Here is a 21,878-nt window from a genome sequence, read left to right as displayed (position 1 = left end):
CTTGGGGCCCCACACAGGACGTGCTCTCCTTGCAGTTTGAAGCTGCAAGCAGTGTTCAGCTTATGCTGCTTCCCCTATAACGCCAGGTAAGCACCATCTCTTTGTTTCCTCTTCCCTTCCACCGTTAGCTTGAGGAGGGAGCTCTGTATCTGTTTGCAAGGACCGGGCACCCACGACAGCCTGGGAGCAGCCCTGCTGTGTCCAGATGTGGCTGCTCGAAAGTGGCCTTTCTCCCTGTCTGCCTGTCCCCAGCTTCTCTGAATTAAATCCCTGCTTTAGAACACTTAGTAAAAGCCTCACATGGTCCACGAGTGCCAAGAACCTACTGGATTTTTTTCCAGGGGCCTTTGGTGATTCAGGCGCCCAGGTACCTCTCCTAGGCACCTGTGCAAACAAATCACGTCCTCTTGGAAAGATTGTTAGGTTTGCGAGGAACAGTAACCCACTGATAGTGGCTCAAGTGACAGGAAGGTCCAAGATAAGCAAGTCCTGAATTCCAGGAGATTCCAGGCCAGGACACAAAGCAAGGCTGGGGTCCTGGTGGGCTAGAGAGGAAAGCGGGACCATCGTGCTTTTCTTCCTTTTTCTCCGGGGCAGCCTGGTTGTTCCCCGTTCCTCTGTCAATCTGCTCCCCCCACCCGCCCTTCTCTGGCTCCTCTCTGCTGGCCTGCAGTCCCGCTCCCCCACGATGTTGAGCAGCAGGCACGTGGCCTCAGCTCACCCTGTCGCAGAGCTGCTGGTGGCCTGGAGGGCCACGTGGCAGGAATAAGCCTGGAGGTGGGGAATCAGGCCATTGGGCTCTAAGGCCCTTGGGACCACAGAGGAGACGGTGTCAGCGGAGTTGATGGGGCAAGAGCATGATAGTGGAGCCGGGGAGCCGCAAGCGGAAATCCCACATTCTCTAGAGAACAGTGGTGGCTGGGGTAACGGAATAGCTCCTAAGGCAGCAGGACTGAGAAGAGAGTCCAGAACTGGGAGGCCGATGGTCCGGTGGAGGGGAGGAGGCTAGGAGAGGGGGAGACTGGCTTCCTTCACCCGCGGAGAAACAGACAATGTGTGCATCACTGATGGGCAAGATCTGAAAGGGCTGGTGGGGTTTGGAGCTCAGGGGCACATGGGAAGAGGGGGCCTGGCCCAGAGGAGGGGTGTTGCTTCTCCAGAGGTAGGGGAGGGGCCTTGAAAACTCAGAGGCATTGAGGGGGAGAGTTAGCTTGGACTTGCTTTTCCCCTCCATTTCCATCCTGTATCGACCCCCAGGATGTCCTGGGCACTAGGCTAGGGGCTGTGGACACAGACATGCAAGCCAACCACAAACCCCCTGAGTCCTGGCCTAAGGATCTTGCATTCTAGTAGGTTTAGCAGATCGTGGTCCCGTATTCCTTCATCTACAAGCTCTAGGGGGATGAACTTTGGCGGTCCTCGTGGTCCCTTCAAACAACCCAGCTCCCTGCCCGAGGAGAACCATCATTCCAGACTAGAAGTTCTACCTTGTATCTGACCCCCCAGTGCAGTTTTAGTCCCTTCCCAGGGAGGAGGGCTTGTCACACAGCTTTAGGGGGCAGGGGAGAAGACCCACTTTGCAGATGGCCTCCCTGAGGCCTGCCGAGCCTGCCTGCAAGGCCACTCAGCCCCGTAGAAGCAGCCAGTAGCCTGGGAACTGGCTTCCCCCACAGCATCCTTTTCAGTATAGCTGCACATAAGCCCTTCCCTCTGCCCCCGATACCCCTGGCCCAGAGACTCATGCAGCGCCTTGGACATTGCCATCTGCCCCCCAACCCCACTCCCAGCCTGTCGTCCCAGGCCTGGGCCTCTGGCATCTGCTTTATCAGGATTCTTAAGAGGGACAGCTGCTTTATGTTACATGGCTGCTCCCTCCTCTGTTCCCTGCGTATCTGTGCTGGTTTTAAATAGCTTATCTGAGCAGCTGGAAAACCACATGGGCTTATATGGCATGGGGTGCCTGTTCCCTTAGCCCTGTCCCTGGCACCTGCTAAAATAGCAGCCAACACCCCCCGTGCCCCCGCCTCGTCTCCTGCCGCATATCCCTCCCACCATGGGGCTTGGCTTCCGAGGCTCCAGCCCACAGTCCTGCTTAAAGCCCTCTCCATCCCCTGTCCTCACCCAGTCCCTGCTGAGGCTGAGCAGACACCTCGGGATCGGTGGGCAGCTGCTGGCGTGAGGTAAGACTCGGGCACGGCTGGAGATGGGGGTGCAGAGAGGAGAGGGGCAGTGTCTTCCTTGGCACCTTTGTGCAGAGTTTGCCCGTGTCCACACTGCGTGGATGTCAGAGTTGCTACTGGTCCACAGTCCCTTCAAGAAGAGGCCATACTTTAGAGGAGGTGTTGCAGGGATCGGACTCCAAGACTAGCACAGTAGGACAGCAGCAACCCTTGGTTAGAAGTTAGAGCCTTGAAGAACTGAGTCCCAGCTCTGCCACTAAAGATATTTTAGCTGGGGAGTCTTGGGGAGTAACTTTTCCTCCCTGGGCCTCAGTTTCCTCATCTGTAGAATGGACAAGATAATCACCAGGCCGCTGCCTGCTCTAAAGACAATGAAGCTCTAACCAACAGGGTCTCCCCCAGATTGCTCAGCCCCATGCCTCACCTCCAGGCCCAGGGCCCCCTGAACCTTTCCAGGCAGGTCCTTCTGGACTCAGAGCAGAGCAAGACTGTGGTCTTATCAGTCACAAGAGTCCTGGTGGCCAAATTCTCATCTCCAGCAAGTCAGCGTCTGTCCTGGAGGCACTGAGAAAGAGCACAGGTGGCAGAGAGGCAGGCAGGGACCGCTGGAGCAGCTCTGCAAGCAGACAGGAGACGTTGGTCTGGCTTCCAGAGTCGGCACCATGGCCTCCCCAGAGAGAAAGCACAGCCAAGCAGCATCTGGGGGCTGATGGCAGAGAGACCCCACCACAGGGTCCTTTCACAGGCTGTGAGCCCAGCTCCAGGTGCTAGAGTCCAGCTGCCCCCCTGTCCCCAAGGTCTCTAGAGTGTGACCCCTTGCTCCACCCCATCCCGACATGCCCTGGAGGGACAGACCTTGCTCGGTGTCTGGGAGTGGCAAGAGAAGGTCTTATTCCCTTGGTTTTCGGCTTCTTCGTGGGCAGGCCTAGCAAGTATCTGGGGGAGCGATTGCCTGGAGTGTAAGGAATTTCAAAGCACATTCCAGGCCCCGTGCATTTGGGAAGGCACCTGACCTCCAGAATTCTTCCTCTGACCTGAGTCTCACAGGGCAGGTCCTCCTCTCTGTGCTGAAGAGGAATCTGAGAGGCTCAGGTTACCCACTGGCCCCCCTCAACGCTGTCCCCTAGCTCTCCTGGTGGGCTGACAGCTGCAGGCTTGGGAGGAGTCCAGCTGGATGTTGGGGACAAGGGCTGAGGGACAGGGCCTACATTCCTCAGAGACTCAGAGACTTGTTTCTGCAAGATGAGAATTGGGGCTCATCTATTTTATAGATAAGCTCATCGAAGCCTGAAGAGATTAAATGACTTAGCTAAGGTCACACAGCAAAAACCCGGTTTTAAACCCAGATCTTTTTTTTTTTTTTTTTTTTAAAGTAATCTCAATGCCTAATGCGGGACTCAAACTCATGACCCTGAGATCAAGTGTTTCCTGGTCTATGGCCTGAGCCCCGCAGGCACCCCCACATCCAGATCTTTTGACCCCATGGCCAGGGTTCCTTCTGCCTTGTATTGTTTTGATTTACTCCCCAAGGAAGGTGACCCTGATCTCTGGGCTATGAGGGAATTTGGCTAGAAAGCCATCTGTGGCAGCAGGTGAGGGGCTGGGCGTGAGCACACAGTGGCCTTGGACATTCTCATTCCTCGCCCTACCAGGGCCTGCCTGGGTCTCATTCCAGAGCCACAGCCTCTCAGCCCGTCCCCTGCCCCTTCATCTGTCTTGCCTTTGGGCAGTTGACTTGGCTGCGTCCTCTTGGGTGGATTCAAGCCCTTCCCGGCTCTCCATCCTCACTATTTTTAGGAGTTGGATGGCGCTCCCGGGAGCAGGGAGAGGGCTCTAAGCTGCTCTTTCTTCCTCTGAGCCCCTGAGCCGGTGGCTCTGAGCGGGTGGGAGGGCAGGGCAGGAGAGGAGAGAAAGCTAGAAGCCACGTGCCCCACGCTGGCATGCACAGCTCCCCTGAGAGACTTCTCTGTCCTCCCTGAGGTGACAGAGTCCTCCCAGGGGGCTAGTCCTGGCTACCGCCCTGGGGCTTGGGGCAGTGCCTGTCTGGGGTTTCGGGGGGCTCTTTTCCTTGGCCACTCTCATCCGAAGACCCATTTGGAAATGCTCTGGGGTCTGGGGCTTTCTTCAGCACAGGGAAGGTCTATCCCCCAGCATGACCCCTTACTCGCCTGCCATCTCTTCTCGCCCACCCCGCATCTCAGGGGAGCCAAACCCTTTATGGCCCCCATCCTACTCCAGCAGAGGGAGCAGGGGAGGGTCCTGCCTGGCCACAGCCGGGCTTACGCGAAACCCAGCAGGACCCCACATCTCTGGAGTGGGTTCAGATGAGCCCTGGCACAAGGCTGCCGTGGGCCCCGGGTCGGGGGAGTTCTCCACCCCAGGGGGCAGCCATGAGCGGAGGCTCCTTCAGAGTCCTCAGCCTGAAAGCTGCTGACCCACCCCACCAGAGCAGGGACTGTCACTGGATGTCTTCAGGTGGGTGCCTGGGGCACCTCTCTAGGAGGAGGGGCAGGGAGAGGTGGAGAGGGTGTCGAGGCTTGCTCTCTCTGTGCCCCTGTCCCCTGTGGCTTGAGTCAGAAGTTGGTGGCTACCATGCTGGTGACAGCAGGCAGGGGCACACGAGAAGCCCCACTGAAGTGGCCGCCATCTGTCGTTCTGATGCTCGTCCAGCCTCACCTTCTCCCTTTCCTCACTCAGGCAGACCAATGGCTTTCATACTGCCCCGCTGGAGGGGGGCGGCACCGGTCACCTTTCAACAGGTTGTGCGCTGCTATGTATGGGCCCAGGAGGGTTGGGTTAGAACAGGTGTTACTCGGAGGTCTGCTCTGCGCCAGGTACTGTGTTAGCTCCGAGCCTCATGGCCGCCCCAGGAGGAGACATTTCACAGAAGAGGGAGCCGAGGGGGAGGGAGGTTAAGTGACCTTTCCAAGGTCACCGACAATTGTGAGATGGAGTCAGGATTCACAAGCAGGTTTTCTCACCTCTCCCTGCGGCCTCTCCCTGTAATCACATGGAAATACAATAAAACTGGACGTCGCCTAGTGCCTGCCACTTTTCCCAATGCCCACTCATCCCTCATAAGGATCTGTAGCCAGGGTGTGTGTGTCCTCTCTCCATGGTTCAGAGGGGTTAAAGACCTGCTTAAACATACTCAGCAAGCTGATGGAAGAGGGTTTGAATTGTCCTTCCCTATCCCAGCTAAGGGAGCATCTCAAAATGAGTTTCCTGAGCAAACATTCTTTAATTGGAATTTGTACTGATCAGCGATAGTTTAATGGGCAATCCTAAGAAATGCTACAGGTCCGTTGTACACTTTGCCTGGTCCCTCCCAATGGTACACATACACATCTGTGATACAGATTATAACCAGGATATAGACATGGCCACACCATAACCTTACACAGACTTCCCCCGCTTTACTTACACCAGGCATGTGTGAAATTATTTTATTTTTTTTAAATTTTATTTATTTATTTGACATACAGGGATCAGAAGTAGGCACAGAGAGAGGAGGAAGCAGACTCCCTGCTGAGCAGAGAGCCCGATGTGGGGCTCTATCCCAAGACCCCTGGGATCATGTCCTGAGCCAAAGGCAGAGGCTTTAATACACAGAGCCACCCAGGTGCCCCCATGGGTGAAATTCTATATGGCATAACTTGTGTAGGTTCATGTGTTTATCAGCACACTCAAGACCCCAGACTGTTTTAAAACCGCAAAAATCCCATGTGCCTTTTTAAAAGTTTTTAAGTATTCTCTATACCCAAGGTGGGGCTTGAACTCAGCATCCCAAGATCAAGAGTTTTCCACTCCATTGACTAAGCCAGCCAGGCATCCCTCCTCCATGCCTTTTATCACCATGCCCACCTCCTCCCTCCTTCCAACCCACACGCACCAGTCTATTCTCCATTTCTGTAATTTTTGCCCTTGCAAGAATGTTACCTAAACGAAATCATGTGACTTGGCCTTTTCCTTCTCCAGGAGAGTAATTCCCTGGAGATTCTCCCAAGGCATCCTGCATATCACTGGATTATTCCTTTTCATGGCCCAGACGTGGTCCACACTAGGAATGTGCCACAGTCCATTTAACCAGCCTCCCGGGGGAACTTTGTGCCCCGATGAGCAGACCCCGTAAGTGGGGTTACCCAACTTTGCTGTCCTGAATGCATGGAAAGATTGTGGGCTGGAAATGTTGAGACACTTTAGAAACATTGTTTTGAGAGTTAGAATTTGCACCAGAACAGGGACATTCCAAATGGTTTGCCTGTTAAAGGGCAAGGAATGAAATGGACATGGGCTGGTTGCCCTTGAGGTTATACCCTCACCCCTGCCTCGCAGAAAGAGGAGGAAGCAGGCTCCTCACTTCCTCACTGCGGGTCACAGGGCTGATGAGGGGCGGGCTAGCTTCACCGTGCCCCCCCCCCCCGCCACCCCGCAAGACCTCTTGGGGTGGCAGCCTGGGGCTGAGGAGGACAGGCTTCCCCTTCAGCCCATATTGACATTTTTCTCTTTCTGGAGGGAGAGCAGAGACCATGTCTGACACGGAAGAGGTGGCGGAAGAGTACGAGGAGTGAGTATCTGGAGCTTCCGCAGGCCGCTCCCAGCCCCGCCCCTCACACCTGGCCCAGGAACCTGCTGGGATGGGGGAGGGGAGCTGCTGCGCCCACTCTGGGGCTCTAACTTGTGCCTCTGTGCCTCTGGGCTGCAGATCCTGGGTTGGCCACAGGCTGGGAGACTTTTGGAAATAAAGAGGCTCAGCTCCCAGGGTCAGCTGGGGTTCTAGCTGGCTAGGAGACTTGGAGGCAGAGGCGCTTAGAAGCTGTGTCTCCTGAAAACGGAGCCAGAGATGTTCAGTGACTGTCCCGAAGCCACAGAGTTGATCGTGCCCCATAAAACCTAAATCTGAGCTCACAGTTAGCACTTCGTCTTGGAACCATTCTCCTCTCGAAGTGCCCTGTCCACCGCCTGGGAGTGGGACACTGGCAGCCAAGATAACAGTGATGTCTGGAGGGTGACGCTCACCGGGGCGAGGCAGAGGTATCAGGATTCAGAGCTCCTACCCTCATGGGATTTGTTCTCCTGTGGGATTTAAGATGTCAGATGCTGGAAGTAATCAGCCAAGAGGGGCTGGGCTTGGAGGGTGGGCTGTGGGTGTGCAGGAGCTCTAAGGAGGGGTAGAGCTGTGGAGGCTGTGGTTATCAGGCATATCTGTGTTGGATTTAGATAGGGAGAGAATGGGGAGGGAAGAGTGTTCTAGGGCACAGCCTGCAAAGCTCAGCGCGGGGAGAGAGTGGTAAGTGGGCAGACGTTGTAGAGACCTGAGCAGGAGCCCTGGATGAGAAGACAGGGCCTGTTGGGGGGTGTCTTTGTAGGTGGGCGGAGCTCCATGAGGCAATGAGGGAAATAAAGAATGGACTTATCTTTCGGGAAAGACCAGTGTGTGCGTACTCTGTGTGTGTGTGTGTGTGTAGTGTGCTACTGACAGTCTCCTTCTGCACGGCAGGGAGCAGGAAGGTAAGCACATGCCTATGAACTCATTTGGATGAAGGGCAGCCTGACTGGAAACTGACGCCCTTCTTGTCTCCTCTCTTGCGGCCATGGTCTTCTCTCCTGAGCAGAAGAAGCTGTGGAAGGTATGGAGCTTGGGCAGAGGGAGGGCCAGAAAAGAGAGGTCCCGGCGAATCCAGTATCCTGTCCCTGCCCCTCACTGCCAGCTGAGCCAAGGTCCATGGCTCCTAACTAGGAATCAGTCCTAGCCTCAGTTGCTCAGGTCTTAAGCAAAAGGTTTACACCTGTCTCTACTGTCCATTCTTTTGTTCACACAGAATCACCTTTTTCCCAATTAATTATTTTTATTTTTTTCTCTAATTTTTTTTCCCATGGAAAATTTTAAATGCACATACAAGTAGCAAAAACAGAATTATGCGCACACATCCCCCCCTTCCCCAAGCCCCCAGCTTCAACAATCAACTATGGCCAATCTCTTTTCATCTAGGTTTCCTCTCCCCTCAGTTCTTTTACAGCTGACATCCCAGATTGTCCCCAGATGTCATATCATTTCATGCTTAAGTAGTTTATTAGGTATTTCTAAATGATAAGCACTATTTAAAGAAAAACATAACTGTGACACCTTTATCACCCCTAAAAATATTCAACTTAATAATTTTCCAAGTGAGATAATGGAAGCATTCAGTTATCTGTAACATTTTTTTTTTTTTTTTTTTTTTCAAAGATTTTATTTATTTATTTGACAGAGAGAAATGACATGTAGATGGAGAGGCAGGCAGAGAGAGAGAGAGGGAAGCAGGCTCTCCGCTGAGCAGAGAGCCCGATGTGGGACTCGATCCCAGGACCCTGAGATCATGACCTGAGCCGAAGGCAGCGGCTTAACCCACTGAGCCACCCAGGCGCCCCTATCTGTAACATTTTAAAAAAGATTTTCTTTATTTATTTGAGAGAGAGAGAGCACAAGCGGGGAGGGGGAAAGGTAGAAGAGGAAGGACAGGCAGATTCCCCGCTCAGCATGGAGCCCAATGCTGGGTTTGATCCCTGAGATCACGACCCTGAGAGCACGACCCTGACACCATGACCCAGAGAGCACGACCCTGAGACCATGACCTGAGCCAAAACCTAGAGTTGGACGCTTAACCGTGCCACCCAGGAGCCCCTCTGTTACAATTTAGATAAACACGACAACATCATTATCTTTCAAAAGTCTGTTTTGACCCATAGACCCTACTCTGATCTGTTTTCACAGTTCTTGCCTCAGCTTTCCGCCTCATGTCCCTTTGGAGGAACACCCTAACTGTTCTGTCTTCCTGAGCACGTGACACATGGAAGTGACTAAGAGGTCTCACTCCAGTCACCACCCAGCCCCCCAAGTGGCCCAGAATAGCCCTCAATCCCCTCAGGCTTCAGCACCCTAGGCGGTTTTCATCTTGTCCCGTAAGAGGCTCAGCAAATCCTCACCAGTATCACTCAGCACGCGATGTGTGGACATCAGGTTACAGGGCTTCCCGAAGGTCTGGGAGAGAGCCAGGAGCTTCAGTAGCTGTCCCCCTCCTTCCCGGTGCCTTTTAGGGACAACGAGGACCCTCTTGCACATTTAAGGCTGTTCCAGGGTGCCTGGCCAAAGAGTAGACCCCAGAGAAACTCATGGGGGAAACTGAGAGGGGACATGGGAGTCACTTGGTTTTCAAGGGACACCAGATACGTCAGAACCTATCCCCAATGCTTTTTGAACCCCATATCCACTTTTTGCTGTGTTCCCTGCATACGCTCTCGGTACGGAGGCTTTTCCTCTGTTTTTGAGGTCTTGCCAGCTCGTGAATTGTCAGGTGTGGTATTTGAGATACAGACCTCTGGATCTGGGACTAATTTGCCTGCCACACACAGTAGGCTTTGGCTATGAATTAACAAAATAGTTCTCTGCTGCGATGGTGGCCTGAGCTCCAGGTAGCACCCGCCTTGCTTGCACTGAATGGACCCCACCTGCCTCCCACATAGCTAAGTCCCTGGCTGGAAATGACCAAGAAAGAGCAAGGTCAAATGCATGGCCACTAAGCTGAGACGCAGAGTGCCGACGGCTCTGAGCTCTTCCTTCAGGCAGGAATTTGCAGACCATGTGCTGGTCTGTTCCCTCAGTGGTAGGTGCTGTGCCTTCCTCAGACGGGGGCTCCTTCCTTCACCCAGACCAGGCAAGTCTGCGCTGTGCCAGGCTCTCCAGTGGGGCTTTCAGAACTGTGACCCCTGGACGCTGGAGATGTTCTGGGAGATACCTGAGAGGCTCACTCAGGGTAGGAACGTGGGAGAAGCTTGACGGCCGGGAGTTATCCCACTCTGCTCGTCGGGCCTCTGTCTTCGTGGCTAGAGGCAGAGCTGGAAACGGCCAGTTACCACTTACTGAATGACCCCCACAGGCCAGGTAACTGCCTGGTGGGTCATTGTGTCCTAACATCAACGGAGAGGTGAGGATGGTTATTTCCATTTCACTGACAAGGCGCCTGGGAAGCTGCTGAGGAATGAATTGCCCAGGTTGCTAGAAGTGGTGAATCAGGAATTGGAACAAGAGCTCAATTCCCAAGCCCACGCTCAAAACCGCGCACTGTCCCACAGCTCCCGCCCTGTCCTTCTGCTCCCAGACTAACCTGTCTCGCTTTTCCCTATTGCTGCGGCCACTCCCTGACCCCCAGAAGAGGAGGACTGGAGAGAGGACGAAGACGGTAGTACAGCTTTTACTTTCCTGTGCTTTCTGCTCCCTGCTGTCCTGAACCGGGCCCTGCTCTGCGGCAGAGTAGGCGGGGGTGGGGGAGATAGGGGGTGGGGAGGGACAGGTGTGGAGCCTCAGAGGGGCCTCCCAGCCTCAGAGGGGCCAGACCGCGGCTCCTTTCTCTCGTTCCTGATCTTTCTCCCGGGCTAGGTGGTGGGCAGGACCCAGGCTGGCTTGTCCCCCAGCCTGCTCTGAATGTGGCCGCAAAGGGGGACTAATGTCCAGACCGAGTGGTCTTTCTCTGCTCCCCCTGCACATCCTTGGGCCCTCCCTCTGAACTGGACAGCACCCAGGCGGGGTGGCCCTGGCAAGAGGGGCCTGGGGACAAAGTTATCCAAGAGCAGCTGGGGGAACTGGAAATAGCTAGAGCAGAAAGGACATGACGTCAGCATTCAAATGTGCACTGCTGTGGGGCGTTGCGGGGTGGGGGTGGGGGGTGGGGCTGGACTTGTTCCCGGCCCCTGGGGAGAGGGCTAGGGCAAGGGAGATAGACTTGGGCTGAAGTTTGGTAAGTGCTTTCTCACAGTGATGTCTCAAGATGCGCCGGGTGGTCCAGGGAGGCTGGGGGTGCCTCGGCCAGCGTGTTGCCTGACCCCTGGCTGAGGGCGAGGAGCATTCTTCAGAGAACTGAAACATTAGATGGGGGTGGGGGGAGGGCAGGGGCTAACAAGATGTCCTGAAGAGGACCCCAAAACTGGCCATACACTTGCTGGTCAGCCTTCTATTCTCACCCCTTCTGGAAGGATCTTCTCTGAGGTAAGGAGCCTGTGGGGATCAAAGAAGAGACACCCCCAGGCCCAGACCTAGGAAAAAGGACAGAGAGAGCATCAGGCGGAGTGAGTGGTGGCTGGTGTTTCTTTCCTGACCGCCTCTCTCTCGCCCGCCCTGCGGCTTTTTCTCCTCCCTCTGCCAGGAGGTCACCCCTTGTCCGCCATCGGTCAGTGAGCCGTTCCCAAGCACCTCCTACAGGCAGAGCCGCCTGCCGGGCGACATCCTGTCTTATCTGTCCACTCCAAGTGCCTGACTTGGGTGGGGTCCATATCCTGCCAAGCAAAGGGATGAAAATAGAAAAATCCTACCGACTCTCTGGACACTCAGCTGCCGACACAGGGGGTACCTACACCCGTAGTCCTTCCACCCATAGTCTTGCTGTTTCGGTTTCTTTTAGAAACACACGAAGGGTCCCTAGAATTCCTGAGTCCAGGACAGGAGCTTTCCCAGCAGCACAGCTTAAGCAGGGTACATCCTGGGGTGTCAGATCCCTGGGTGGAACATTCTGGTGAGGCAGGTGGTTGGGGAGTGGGGTGGAGTCACGTTGCCAGAGGGGCTGCTGGGAAAAGGCCTCAGTCAGGCAGAAACAGCTAGCCACCAGAACTTCCCACCCCAGCAATGAGCCTTGCCAGGCCTGCAAGCCCTTCTCTGCTACCCGCAGCTCCCTCCACACCCTAACACGAAACTACCCCAGACTTCTAGCCCTCCTGCTGGCTTTCAGGTAGAGAACAGGTCTCTATGCTCAGAAAGACCCACTTCCAATTCCCAGACTCCAGGAGAGGCAAGAGTAGAACAAAATGACTCTTCATAAGCCCGATCATGCCCTTCTGTCATGGTTGACCAGGGTCAGCAAACATTTTCTGCAAAGGAGCAGATGGTAAATACTCTAGGCTTTGTGAGCCACACAGTATCTATCTGTTGCCACTACTGAACTCTGCTGTAGTAAGGCAAAGGCAGGCATAGATAGTATGCACATGAATGGATGTGGCTGTGTTCCAATAAAACTTTATTTACAGAAATAGTCTGGGGGCCAGATTTGGCCCTTGGGCCATAGTTTGCCAACTTCTGGTTTAAACCCAGAACTCAGCAGCCCCTTGTTATTCATATCAGTGACCCCCCTATTCATCTGGATCTTGGATGTTGCTGACCTCCATCCCCAGACTTCTCTGATCTGGTCTGTCTGCTAGCAGAAGTAGGGGCCGGGTGTTCACTGTGTCTGACTCGCTTCTGCAGAGCAGGAAGAGGCGGCAGCAGAAGAGGCGGCAGCGGAAGGGGCTGAAGGTGAGGCTGAGACGGAGGAGACCAATGCGGAAGGTAAGGGTCTGTCTGGGGTGAGGGTGCAAGGGGCTTTGTCCTGGTGCTTTGGGGTGGTGGTGGCAGGAGCCCTCAGAGGCAGTGCTATGGCTCTAGGAAATCCAGCCTGTACAGCAGAACGTCCTGCCTGGGCTGGGATTCAGCCGCCAGTGGTCTGGTCAATGACCTTGACTGTGTGCTCCTTTCGTGTCAGGCAGAGCCTTGGGCCCAGGGGCACTTGTATGACTGCAGGAGCTGGCAGGGTGCGCTCTGTTTAGGACCTATGTGAGGGGAAGACTCTTGGAAGGAGGCCCTGAGCCTGGAATAGGGACCTTACTGATGTTTCGTGTTCTGTTTAGGAGATGGACGAGAAGAGGAGGCTAAAGAAGCCGAGGGTAAGGACAACTGGACATCAGGAGACAGGTATTGGGGCATCAAGGGAACCCCTACAAGCAGACTGCTGGAGACTGCCCACAGGGCTCCTTCCAGGGAGGTGGGTGAAGAGGGGCTCAGGGGAGGAGAGGACAGAAGTTGGTGGCCATGCGGGTTTTGGTGAAGGGCTCCAAACCTCTGGCCGCCTCATTCCAGAGAAGTTGCCGGGGTGGTGCCCTGCTGGAGAGGGGACCAATGTCCAGTCCTCAATCTGGGCAGGGCCCCCAGAAGTCACTGACACCTACAAGGTGCCTGGAACTCAGACAAAATCACTTGTAAGGTGTGGTGTCTATAGGATGAAATCCCAAGACATAGATGGTCCACGTGCTGGGTCGCTGCAGGGGTCATTGTCACATGATAGGTTTTGGCAAGGGTGCAGTGGTCCTAGTCACATCTCATGGGGAGGGGCAACCAGCTGGGTCTTGGCATCATGCCCATCAGCATCCCCCTGGAGGCCAGGGAGTCCAGGGAGCAACCAATTAGGCAGAGACCTGGGAGGGGACTGTGTAGCCAGGATCCTCTGGGGCAGTGCCATGGGACCCTGCCTCACTAGGAAGAAAATCTGCCTTGCCCAGAACTGGTGAATGAGGAAAGGCTTGGAAGTTTCACTCTGGGTGTGTGTGCTTCCCAGCTTCCCAGCTGTGCCCTGAGACGTTGCCCCTGGGAGCTGCTGTGGGAGAGGAAGTGTAGGGTCTGTGGCCCCGCCGCTTTAATTCTTCGTGCTGCTCCTGGAACCGGGGATCCCTGGGGTGGAAGGAATGTACTGTGTAGATGGAGAAGTGGAGGCCCATGGGTGCCCAGCTCATCAGGGGCAGAGCTGGGACCACATCTGGGGCCTCCTGACCTGTGGCTATGTGCTTCTTTCCTCTCCAGATGGCCCAGTAGAGGAGTCCAAACCAAAGCCCAGGTGAGTGGGACACACCTGTGGTGAAGCCCTGGTGGATGATTAGGGCAGGACAGGAATGCAGTACGGCACAGTGGGCATGGGCTGGGGCTTGCGGCAGGCACAGGCCACCATGTATGGTTGTATAGGTTGTGTACTGCATGAGTGTCAGCCTGAGGGAGAGCAGGGGCCTCAGACTCCATTACCAATTGCGTACACCGTCATGGACACCACTGTGTTCATCTAGGGGAAAAGGAAGGACCAGTTGTGGTCCTGGACAGATGTCCTCTCTTATCCCACAGCCCAGCTGGAACACCTTCCTCTGTAGCTTAATTGGGACTGGAGGGAAGAGGGAAAAAAATCTGGGGGAGCCAAGCAATGACATCGTGCCAGCCTAGGTGGCTTCATGGTGTCGTAGAGGGGTGGGGCAGGGCAGCTTGGTGCCACACAAGTGAAAGCACCTGCAAGCTGTGGGTGTTGGGTGGGGCAGGGCGGGGGAAGATTGCAGGGGGCTCAGGTGGGAGGCCAGCGAGGGTTTCCCTTTCTGTGATGCTCAACCTGTTAGCAGATGACCTCTCCGCCCACACTTGCGGGCTTCTCCCCATTTCCTTGGGGCCTCTGGAAACCAGCCGTGGAGACAATCCCAGCAATGCTCATTTGTTCAGCACCCTTCCCTTTCCAGGCACCTGAATGGACACGGCACTATCTCATTTCAGACCCACCCAGACCTAAGGGCAAATGGGGAAACTGAGGACAGAGCCCACTGGCTCTGGTGTCACACCGCAAGCATGCGTGGGGGTGGGAATGAAACCACAGGACTCAAGGGCTCGTGGGGGGTTCTGTGGGGTCAGCCGCACGTGCTGTGTGATTTGGAGCATGTCATTACCTCTCTGAGCTGCAGATGTCTTAAACGAGATGGGTGGTCCCTACGTTGCTGGTGTAGGGGAGGTTGAAGCAAGAGGGCACGCGGGAAAGAGGATGCTGTCCTCCGCTGGCGGGGGTGGGGAGTAGATGGGCGGTGAGCTTTCACTGTTGCGGCCGTGCTTCTGCAGGACGGAGGGGGCCCTGCTGGCCCGGGGCACCCATAGTCCCCCCCAGAGGACAGTCACAGAGTCCCTCCTCTTCTCTCCAACAGGCCTTTTATGCCCAACTTGGTGCCGCCCAAGATCCCCGATGGGGAGAGAGTAGACTTTGATGTGAGTGTGCCTGTGGGGAGAGTGGGCTGGGGCTGGCAGGGGTCGCAGGGGTCCCAAGGAGACTGGGGGGGTGGGGGGGGGTGACGTGGCAGGTGAGGCGGTGATCGGCACAGGCCCAGCTGGGCACTATCCTGGGTTCAGGCCCCCAGCCTGCCCGTCCCTTCTGCTTTGCGGAGGGTACCACCTGCCTGCCATATCCCCCTGGACCCATGGGCACCGCAGCCCCTGAGCCCATGAAATCGTGCTTTCACAGGACATCCACCGGAAGCGCATGGAGAAGGACCTGAACGAGCTGCAGACGCTGATCGAGGCTCACTTTGAGAACAGGAAGAAGGAAGAGGAGGAGCTCATCTCACTCAAAGACAGGATCGTGGGTGTCCAGTCTCCCGTGGGAAGACCCCTGGAGGCCATGCACTGTCCTCCACGCCCTCTGTGTGAGGCCCTGCCTCCTCCAGGCAGCCTTCCCCGGGGCGTGCCTGACCCTGGCTCTCCCTCAGGACCCCTGTAGCCAGGAGCCGCTCCGGAGGCCCTGCACCGGGGTGTCTTGGGTCCCCGCCCTCCCTCCTCACCAGACTGGATGGTTCTTGGCAGCTGGAGCTGCTGATTGTCTCTGGGCGCCCCAGGCTCTGGTTGTGGGATGACGAGTCAGAGAGCTGTTGTCCTACTTCTGCGCCTGCGTCCCTTCCAGGGGACTCAGTGCTCCCCACTGACTCGGGGAGGATGACGGGGTCTCTGCTGCGGAGAGGGGAGGTTGTTGTGATTCCTTTGCTTTCCCCTCCACCACACTTGCCGTCGCGTTGGCGCATGGCTGCATGGCTCCGGCTGGCCGCCGGGGATTTGGCCATCTGTCAGTGAGCATGCAGCAGCTGCGGAGGCGAGGGCCGGCTAGGGGCCAGGGACCCAGCACTCAGGGGAGACGGGAGAAGCCCGCCTGACATTTGTCAAATCTTTGAGAACAACCCTGTGATGAGTGACGTTCAAAGTCGGTCCTCTTCACAGGCCCACTGTGGTCTGTCTTTATTTAGCCAGGGCCGCCTTCTGAGCTGGGCCACCTGTCCAGGGGCCATCTCCATCCTCATGCACGGAGCTGGTTGAGAGCAGCAGCTTTTGGGGGCAGCCGAGACTCGGAGGGGAACAGTCTCTGTGGGTTCCCTTGCCACCACTCTCCCTGGTTGGTCCGGGCACCTCGGAGCACCCCCTTCCCTGCGCACGCACTGGGCAGGCTTGGCCTCTCTCCCCACAGGAGAAGCGGCGGGCAGAGCGGGCCGAACAGCAGCGCATCCGGAATGAGCGGGAGAAGGAGCGTCAGACTCGCCTGGCTGTGAGTGACCCCTAGTCTGAGGCCCACCGAACCCCCTGTGCTTCCAGGCCCCCAGGACCCCCTCTCTCCATACACACTGATTCAGTCCTCGAGTCCCTGGTGAGCGCTGCGCACTGTGGGGATTCTGATGACACACAGCAAACAAGACAGATGTCTGGGTCCTGAACTTCCTATTTTATATAGTAAGACCCTCCGTCCAGCAGTTCCACGTCTGGGTATTTACTGGAAGATGAAACTGCAAATTCAGAAAGGTATCTGGGCCCCATTCAGTGTAGCCTTGTTTACAGTAGCAGAGACGTGGCCACAAGCCGGGTGTCCACTGATGGAGGAATGGATGAGGAAAATGCACACACACACACATACACACACACACATGCACACACAGTGAAATATTATTACTCAGCCATTAAAAAAAGAAGGAAATCTTGCCATTTGTGAGAATGTGGCTGGACCTGGAGGGTATTATGCTAAGTGATATAAGTCAGACAGTGAAGGGCAAATACTGTATGATATGATTTCACTTATATGTGGAATCTAAAATGAAACACAACCCAAAACAAAACCCCAAGCTCATAGATGCGGAGAACAGACTGATGGTTGCCAGAGGCAGGGGTTAGGGGTGGGCAAAATGGGTGGAAGGGGTCGAAAGGTACAACTTTCATTATAAGACAAGTAGGTCCTCTCCAGGCCTCCACCCTGCCCATAGGCCGGCTCCCGGGGAACAGAGGGTCCCATGGCCCTCTTCTTGTGTTGCTGCTGGAGGTCCTTCCAGAGCAGTAGGCCTCCTCAAGGGGCTCCTGCCTGAGGGGGTGACACGATCCACACCTGGAAATCATTCTTCCCTCATTGATCAACAGAAGTCTTCACAGTGGGCCAGGCCCTATGCTGGGGGGGTCTCCTCAGGGGGCTTCTTGCCTGGTGGAGAGAAAGCTCCGCTCCACTGACCCAGAAAGACCCCAGATTTCAGCCCCATGTCAGGAGTTTGTGTCCCCACCCCTGATGTGCTCTTCCTGCCCCCTGGAAACAGGAAGAGAGGGCCCGACGAGAGGAGGAGGAGAACAGGAGGAAGGCCGAGGATGAGGCCCGGAAGAAGAAGGCTTTGTCCAACATGATGCACTTTGGGGGCTACATCCAGAAGGTAGGTCAGGGAGCAGCAGCCGTCTTCAGAAGGTCCTGGGGTATGGGGAGGAGAAATTCTCAACTCTGTGTGAGAGACCGAGGTCTCCTCCTGCCCGGCCCCCTAGCCGGCTCTCTGCCCCACTGTGGCTTTCTCCAGGAGGGGCCTGCAGACAGAGCCGCCCCCTGCCCCTGCCCCATGTCAGCAGTGCCCAGGGGTCCCCAGGGTGGATGGTGCATCTGGAAGAGCCCTGTGCCTCAGAGCTCTGGTGGGAGAACCCAATCTGCCACTTAGAGCTGTGTGGCCTCGGGCAACCTCAGAGCCTCAGCGCATCTGTAAAGTGGGTTTTCTGTTGTCTGCTCTGCCTGCTCCGAGCTCAGATGGGCTCACGTGGCAGGCAGCTGGGAGATGGCTTATTCCTGCGGACTCCCTCCGCTCCTAATTTTTGGGCCCTGCTCCTGCAAGGTTCTCCATTCTCAGGGGAGGAGAGGAAATATAAAAATTGATTTTCTCTGTGCAGTGAAGAGATCAGAACATTTTCTCAGATTTCCAAAGCCCCCCACTCAGAACCAGACCAGGTTGCCTGCCTCCGCCCCCACAGTGACCTCGCCAGCCAGACTTCTGGCGTGGGCCCGCTCTCAAAACGGTCCGTGCCTCACCCCCAGACTCCTGTCCTACTAAACAAGGTTGCCTACAATGAGCGTCTCAATCACCTTCTCCTTCTCCTGTCTCTCTGCCTCTGCCTTCGGCCCCGTGCTCTGCTCTCTCTCTGTGTCTCTGTCCCGGGTCTCGTTCTTTCTCTCTGGGTCTTTCTCTCATGGTGTCCTGGCTCTGCAGGCCCAGGTGGGTACAAAAACCTCTAACCCTCCTTCTCATGGTTTTGGGTCCTCCGGGGGAGGGCAGGGTGCCTGGCTGGAGGGGAGGAGTGTGGAGGATGGGTTAGTGGGAGGAGGGAGTGGGCAGAGAGGTGGAAGAATTTGGATTCCAAAGGAATAAAGGACTGAAATGGCCCTCCTGGGTCCTGCCTGGAAATCCAGGCCGTTGATGGCGTGGGGGTCTCAGGAAGAAGAGGATAAGGACCTGGTCCTTCTGCAGTCCTTGTCTTACTCCCTGTTGGGTTTCCGGAGGGTTAGGGGAGAAGGGGGGGGTGGGTGTTCTCTAGCCAACCCTCCCCGGCTTGTCATCCTCTCCAGACGGAGCGGAAAAGTGGGAAGAGACAGACGGAGCGGGAGAAGAAGAAGAAGATTCTGGCCGAGAGGAGGAAGGTGCTGGCCATCGACCACCTGAATGAAGATCAGCTGAGGTGGGGGCTGGGGAGCGCTGGGCATTGCATACACCTGCGCGGGGAGGGCAGGTGGGGCAGAGGGCACGGTCTCACCATCCACCACCAGAGGGCGCTGCCACACCACATATTTTTTCCCCAAAGGCTTACTGGTACCAGTAAAATTGGGCGGGAGCTGGTCGGGCCATCTCTGTGCTTTGCCTCCAGGGACTAGGGAAAGAGAACTGACTAGGCACCTCACCCCTATGAGCTTCTCCTTAGCCACCTGCCCCCAATTGGTGGGAAGGGGGATTGGACTGTGCTCTACAGTGCTAGAAGGGCTTTCCCTCCCCACCCGCCCCCCAACTCTGCCCTAGCAGCCCCCGTATCTGTTCCTAAAGTGAGTACTGCTATCTGGGTCCCACGCTGAGCCAGGTGGGCTGGGGGTCCCCTTAGCAGGCCTGGAGGTGGGAAGGAGGGCTGGGACCTCTGGGGGCTGGGTCAGATTTGGGGTAAAGGTAGATGACAGCCCTTCCTTATTGTCCCTGTCCTTTCTCTCCCCCATCCCCGCCCTGCCCCGTGCAGGGAGAAGGCCAAGGAGCTATGGCAGAGCATCTACAACTTGGAGGCAGAGAAGTTCGACCTGCAGGAGAAGTTCAAGCAGCAGAAATATGAAGTGAGCCTACTTACTGCACCCCTCCCCCATCCCATGCTCCTCCTGGTTTGATTGGGGTCCCACGCTGCTGCTCCCGCCAGTCAGGTGCCTTTCCTCTGTCCCTGTCACCTAGGCGAACTCATACTCCTGCCGGGGTGTCTTGTCCCTGACAGTGCTCTGCGCCCACAGCTTGCTGGAGAGGTCGAATGGTTGGTTCACTGGCTGGGGCTGATCAAAGACTCATTTCTGGGGTTCCAGCCCTGGGAGGGGTCTCCCTCCCTTCCGTCCCTGAAGGCCTTGAGGCAGCAGCTCAGGCGCACAGAGCCAGATGAGAGGAGCAGGATGGGCAGAGCGAGGCCTCCCAGGGGAGAGGAGGCCTCACCAGATATGTGGCCACTTCTGTCCCTATGTACCGCGAGGCCCTGGTGTGGGCACAGCTGGCTGAGCCTCAGACTCCCAGCCTCAAAGGGTCTCAGGTGCCCAGACAGCAGGCACAGATCGGCTCAGCCAGCCCAGGTCCCGCATACTTCCCTGCAGGGGCCTTCTGCCTCAAGCTTCCCTTTTGGGACCTGCTTTCCTGTATCCCCTGTGCAATAGGCCCCTCCTCGGAGCACCGCTCAGGCCCCCGTGCTGCAGAGAGGCCATTTTGTGCGCTGACAGCGAACGTGGACTTTGGAGCCACACTACCTGGGTTCTGTAGCTAGCTCTGCCCCTTACCGGCTGTGTGACCCTGGGCAAGTCACTTACTTTTCCTTGTTTCCGTTTCTCCTCTAAATGACAAGGATGCCAGCAAGCCCTGTTTCCGAGGGCTGTTGTGAGAGTTACAGAGGTAATAATAGTAATAATAACAGTAATAACATGTTCCAAGCACTGTTTGAGGACTTGTCCACGTATGAAGTTACACTGTTTGGGAGAGTGCTCATAACGGAACAGAAAGGGTCGGCCGGCCGCCCCACTAAGCGCTCAGTAGGTATTAGCTGCCATTGAAGCCTCTCCAGGCCTGGGCCTTCCTCTCTCCCTCTGGGTCCCCATTTAACTGCAGCTGGCCTGCCGGGCTTCGATTTGGCCAAAGTACAGGGCTGTGAACTGTGGGTGGGCACATGGGGGTGCTGCCCCCTCTTGAGCCCCGGGGCAGGAGTGCCTGGGGAGGGGGCGTTGTCTCAGGCTAGGCTAGGGCTGTGGGGAGGACTTCCCGAGGTCCAGCCTTGCACCAGATTCTCAGAAGGCCTCTTCATGCCTCCTTTGACCAGAGCCCTCCGAGGCTCTGGGACCCCACAGTGACCGGCCAGTGATGTGGTCAGGAAACCTCTCCTTGGCTCCTGCGTGTGGGACCAGGGCCCCTTCAGGTCTCTAACCATTCGGACCCTCACAGCATTGCTGCTGGGTCTCCTCTGTGCCCTCTCCCTATCTCCTCTATCCCTCCTTCCTCCTCCACAACTGTGCTAAACCGGCTTCCCCCTCAGCCCCAGCCACCTGAGACCCGAGTCAATGAGCTCAAAGTTACTCTGTTTTTCCCACTTACAGATCAATGTTCTCCGGAACAGGATCAATGATAACCAGAAAGTGTAAGTTTCTAGGTCCTTCCATCCCCAGCCCTGCCTCCTCTTTCCCTGTCTTCCAGCCATGCCACTCCTCTTCTGAGGGCTCTGGCTCCCACTCCTTCCCCTCCTCTTCAGGGCACAGGCTGCTTCCTCCTTGGGCTCCCCTGTGACCACTGTTCGGTGGGGAATGGAGTGCAGGGCCCCAGGGACTCCCTCCAGCCTGAGGCTGCTGCCCTACTCTGCATGTGGAGGCAGCTCCAGGCTGCCCCTCTGAACCCTCAGCCCTCCTGCCTCTGCCTCCTCCCTGTGGAGACCCACTGCCCTGGTCCCGCTTCTGACTGGGCCCTGCTTCTTTTGCAGCTCCAAGACCCGGGGGAAGGCCAAAGTCACCGGGCGCTGGAAGTAGGGGCAGCAGTCCCCTTCACCAGAGATCCTCGCTGTGTCCCTGCCCTGCTCGTCCCCAGCTTCTGGGGCCCTCCTGGGCACTGGAGGCAGACTTGGGTCTAGAAGCCAGGAGCTGGCCCGGCTGGGAGCTGCCGCTCTCAGTGCCTGTGCCCCCACATGCCCACGCACGCCAATAATAAAAGCCAACACACATCGCAGGCCTTGTCTGTCAGCTCCCCTCAGAGGGAGGGAAACTGAAGTGAGAGCCCGTCTCACAGGGTGTCAGGGCCAAGAGCAGACCCTCAGGGTCACAGGTCCCTGGTAACTGCTGGACCCTAAGAAGCTCCCTCCCACCTGCTTCCGGAGGGGAGAGGGCGGCTGGCCCTGGGGGAAGCACAAGCTTCTTCAGGGCTCAGGCCTCACAACAGGAGAAGGGCTTGTGAGGGAGCTGCTGTGAGTCACTGCGAGGCCCACTGGGGGGAAGCGCTGAGTGCGGGGACAAGCGTTCCTGTTTCTGTGTGAGTCACTCACTCTGGGAACAATGGAGGCCTTTTTGGATGGGCTTGTTTTCTTTCTCT

General features: G+C 56.4%; 1 protein-coding gene across 6 annotated transcripts; it reads left to right on the top strand.

Moving 5' to 3' along the window:
* The first annotated feature begins 2,050 nt into the window (after nt 1-2,050).
* Nucleotides 2,051-21,518, top strand: TNNT2 (troponin T2, cardiac type). 6 transcript variants are annotated; one of them, XM_013058137.2, is made up of 17 exons: nt 2,053-2,180; nt 6,696-6,747; nt 7,681-7,691; nt 7,796-7,810; nt 10,370-10,399; nt 12,451-12,531; nt 12,870-12,905; nt 13,816-13,849; nt 14,961-15,021; nt 15,275-15,391; nt 16,265-16,342; nt 17,370-17,480; nt 18,297-18,302; nt 18,653-18,762; nt 19,306-19,396; nt 20,900-20,940; nt 21,277-21,518. In XM_013058137.2, exons 2-17 carry the CDS (start codon nt 6,710-6,712, stop codon nt 21,320-21,322), a joined length of 906 nt encoding a protein of 301 aa, XP_012913591.1. In that variant the 5' UTR covers nt 2,053-2,180; nt 6,696-6,709; the 3' UTR covers nt 21,323-21,518. The 6 variants fall into 6 exon arrangements, with proteins under 6 accessions (XP_004756323.1, XP_012913591.1, XP_012913589.1 ...); XM_013058135.2 differs by lacking the exon at nt 10,370-10,399 and having other exon boundaries at nt 2,054-2,180; nt 6,700-6,747; XM_004756265.3 differs by lacking the exon at nt 10,370-10,399 and having other exon boundaries at nt 2,055-2,180.
* Nucleotides 21,519-21,878: the final 360 nt, after the last annotated feature.

Source organism: Mustela putorius, unplaced genomic scaffold (genome assembly GCF_011764305.1).
Source record: "Mustela putorius furo isolate JIRA1106 unplaced genomic scaffold, ASM1176430v1.1 tig00000508_pilon_pilon_pilon, whole genome shotgun sequence".
Lineage (NCBI taxonomy): Eukaryota > Metazoa > Chordata > Mammalia > Carnivora > Mustelidae > Mustela > Mustela putorius.
The sequence above is the reverse complement of the archived record's forward strand: the minus strand, read 5'-3'. Positions and strand labels throughout refer to the sequence as shown.

Coding starts and splice junctions, on each gene's coding strand:
- TNNT2 (XM_013058137.2), top strand. CDS start 6,710: ATGTCTGACACGGAAGAGGTGGCGGAAGAGTACGAGGA. Junction 12,906..13,815: donor GGAGGCTAAAGAAGCCGAGG/GTAAGGACAACT, acceptor TTTCCTCTCCAG/ATGGCCCAGTAGAGGAGTCC. Junction 15,022..15,274: donor GGGAGAGAGTAGACTTTGAT/GTGAGTGTGCCT, acceptor GTGCTTTCACAG/GACATCCACCGGAAGCGCAT.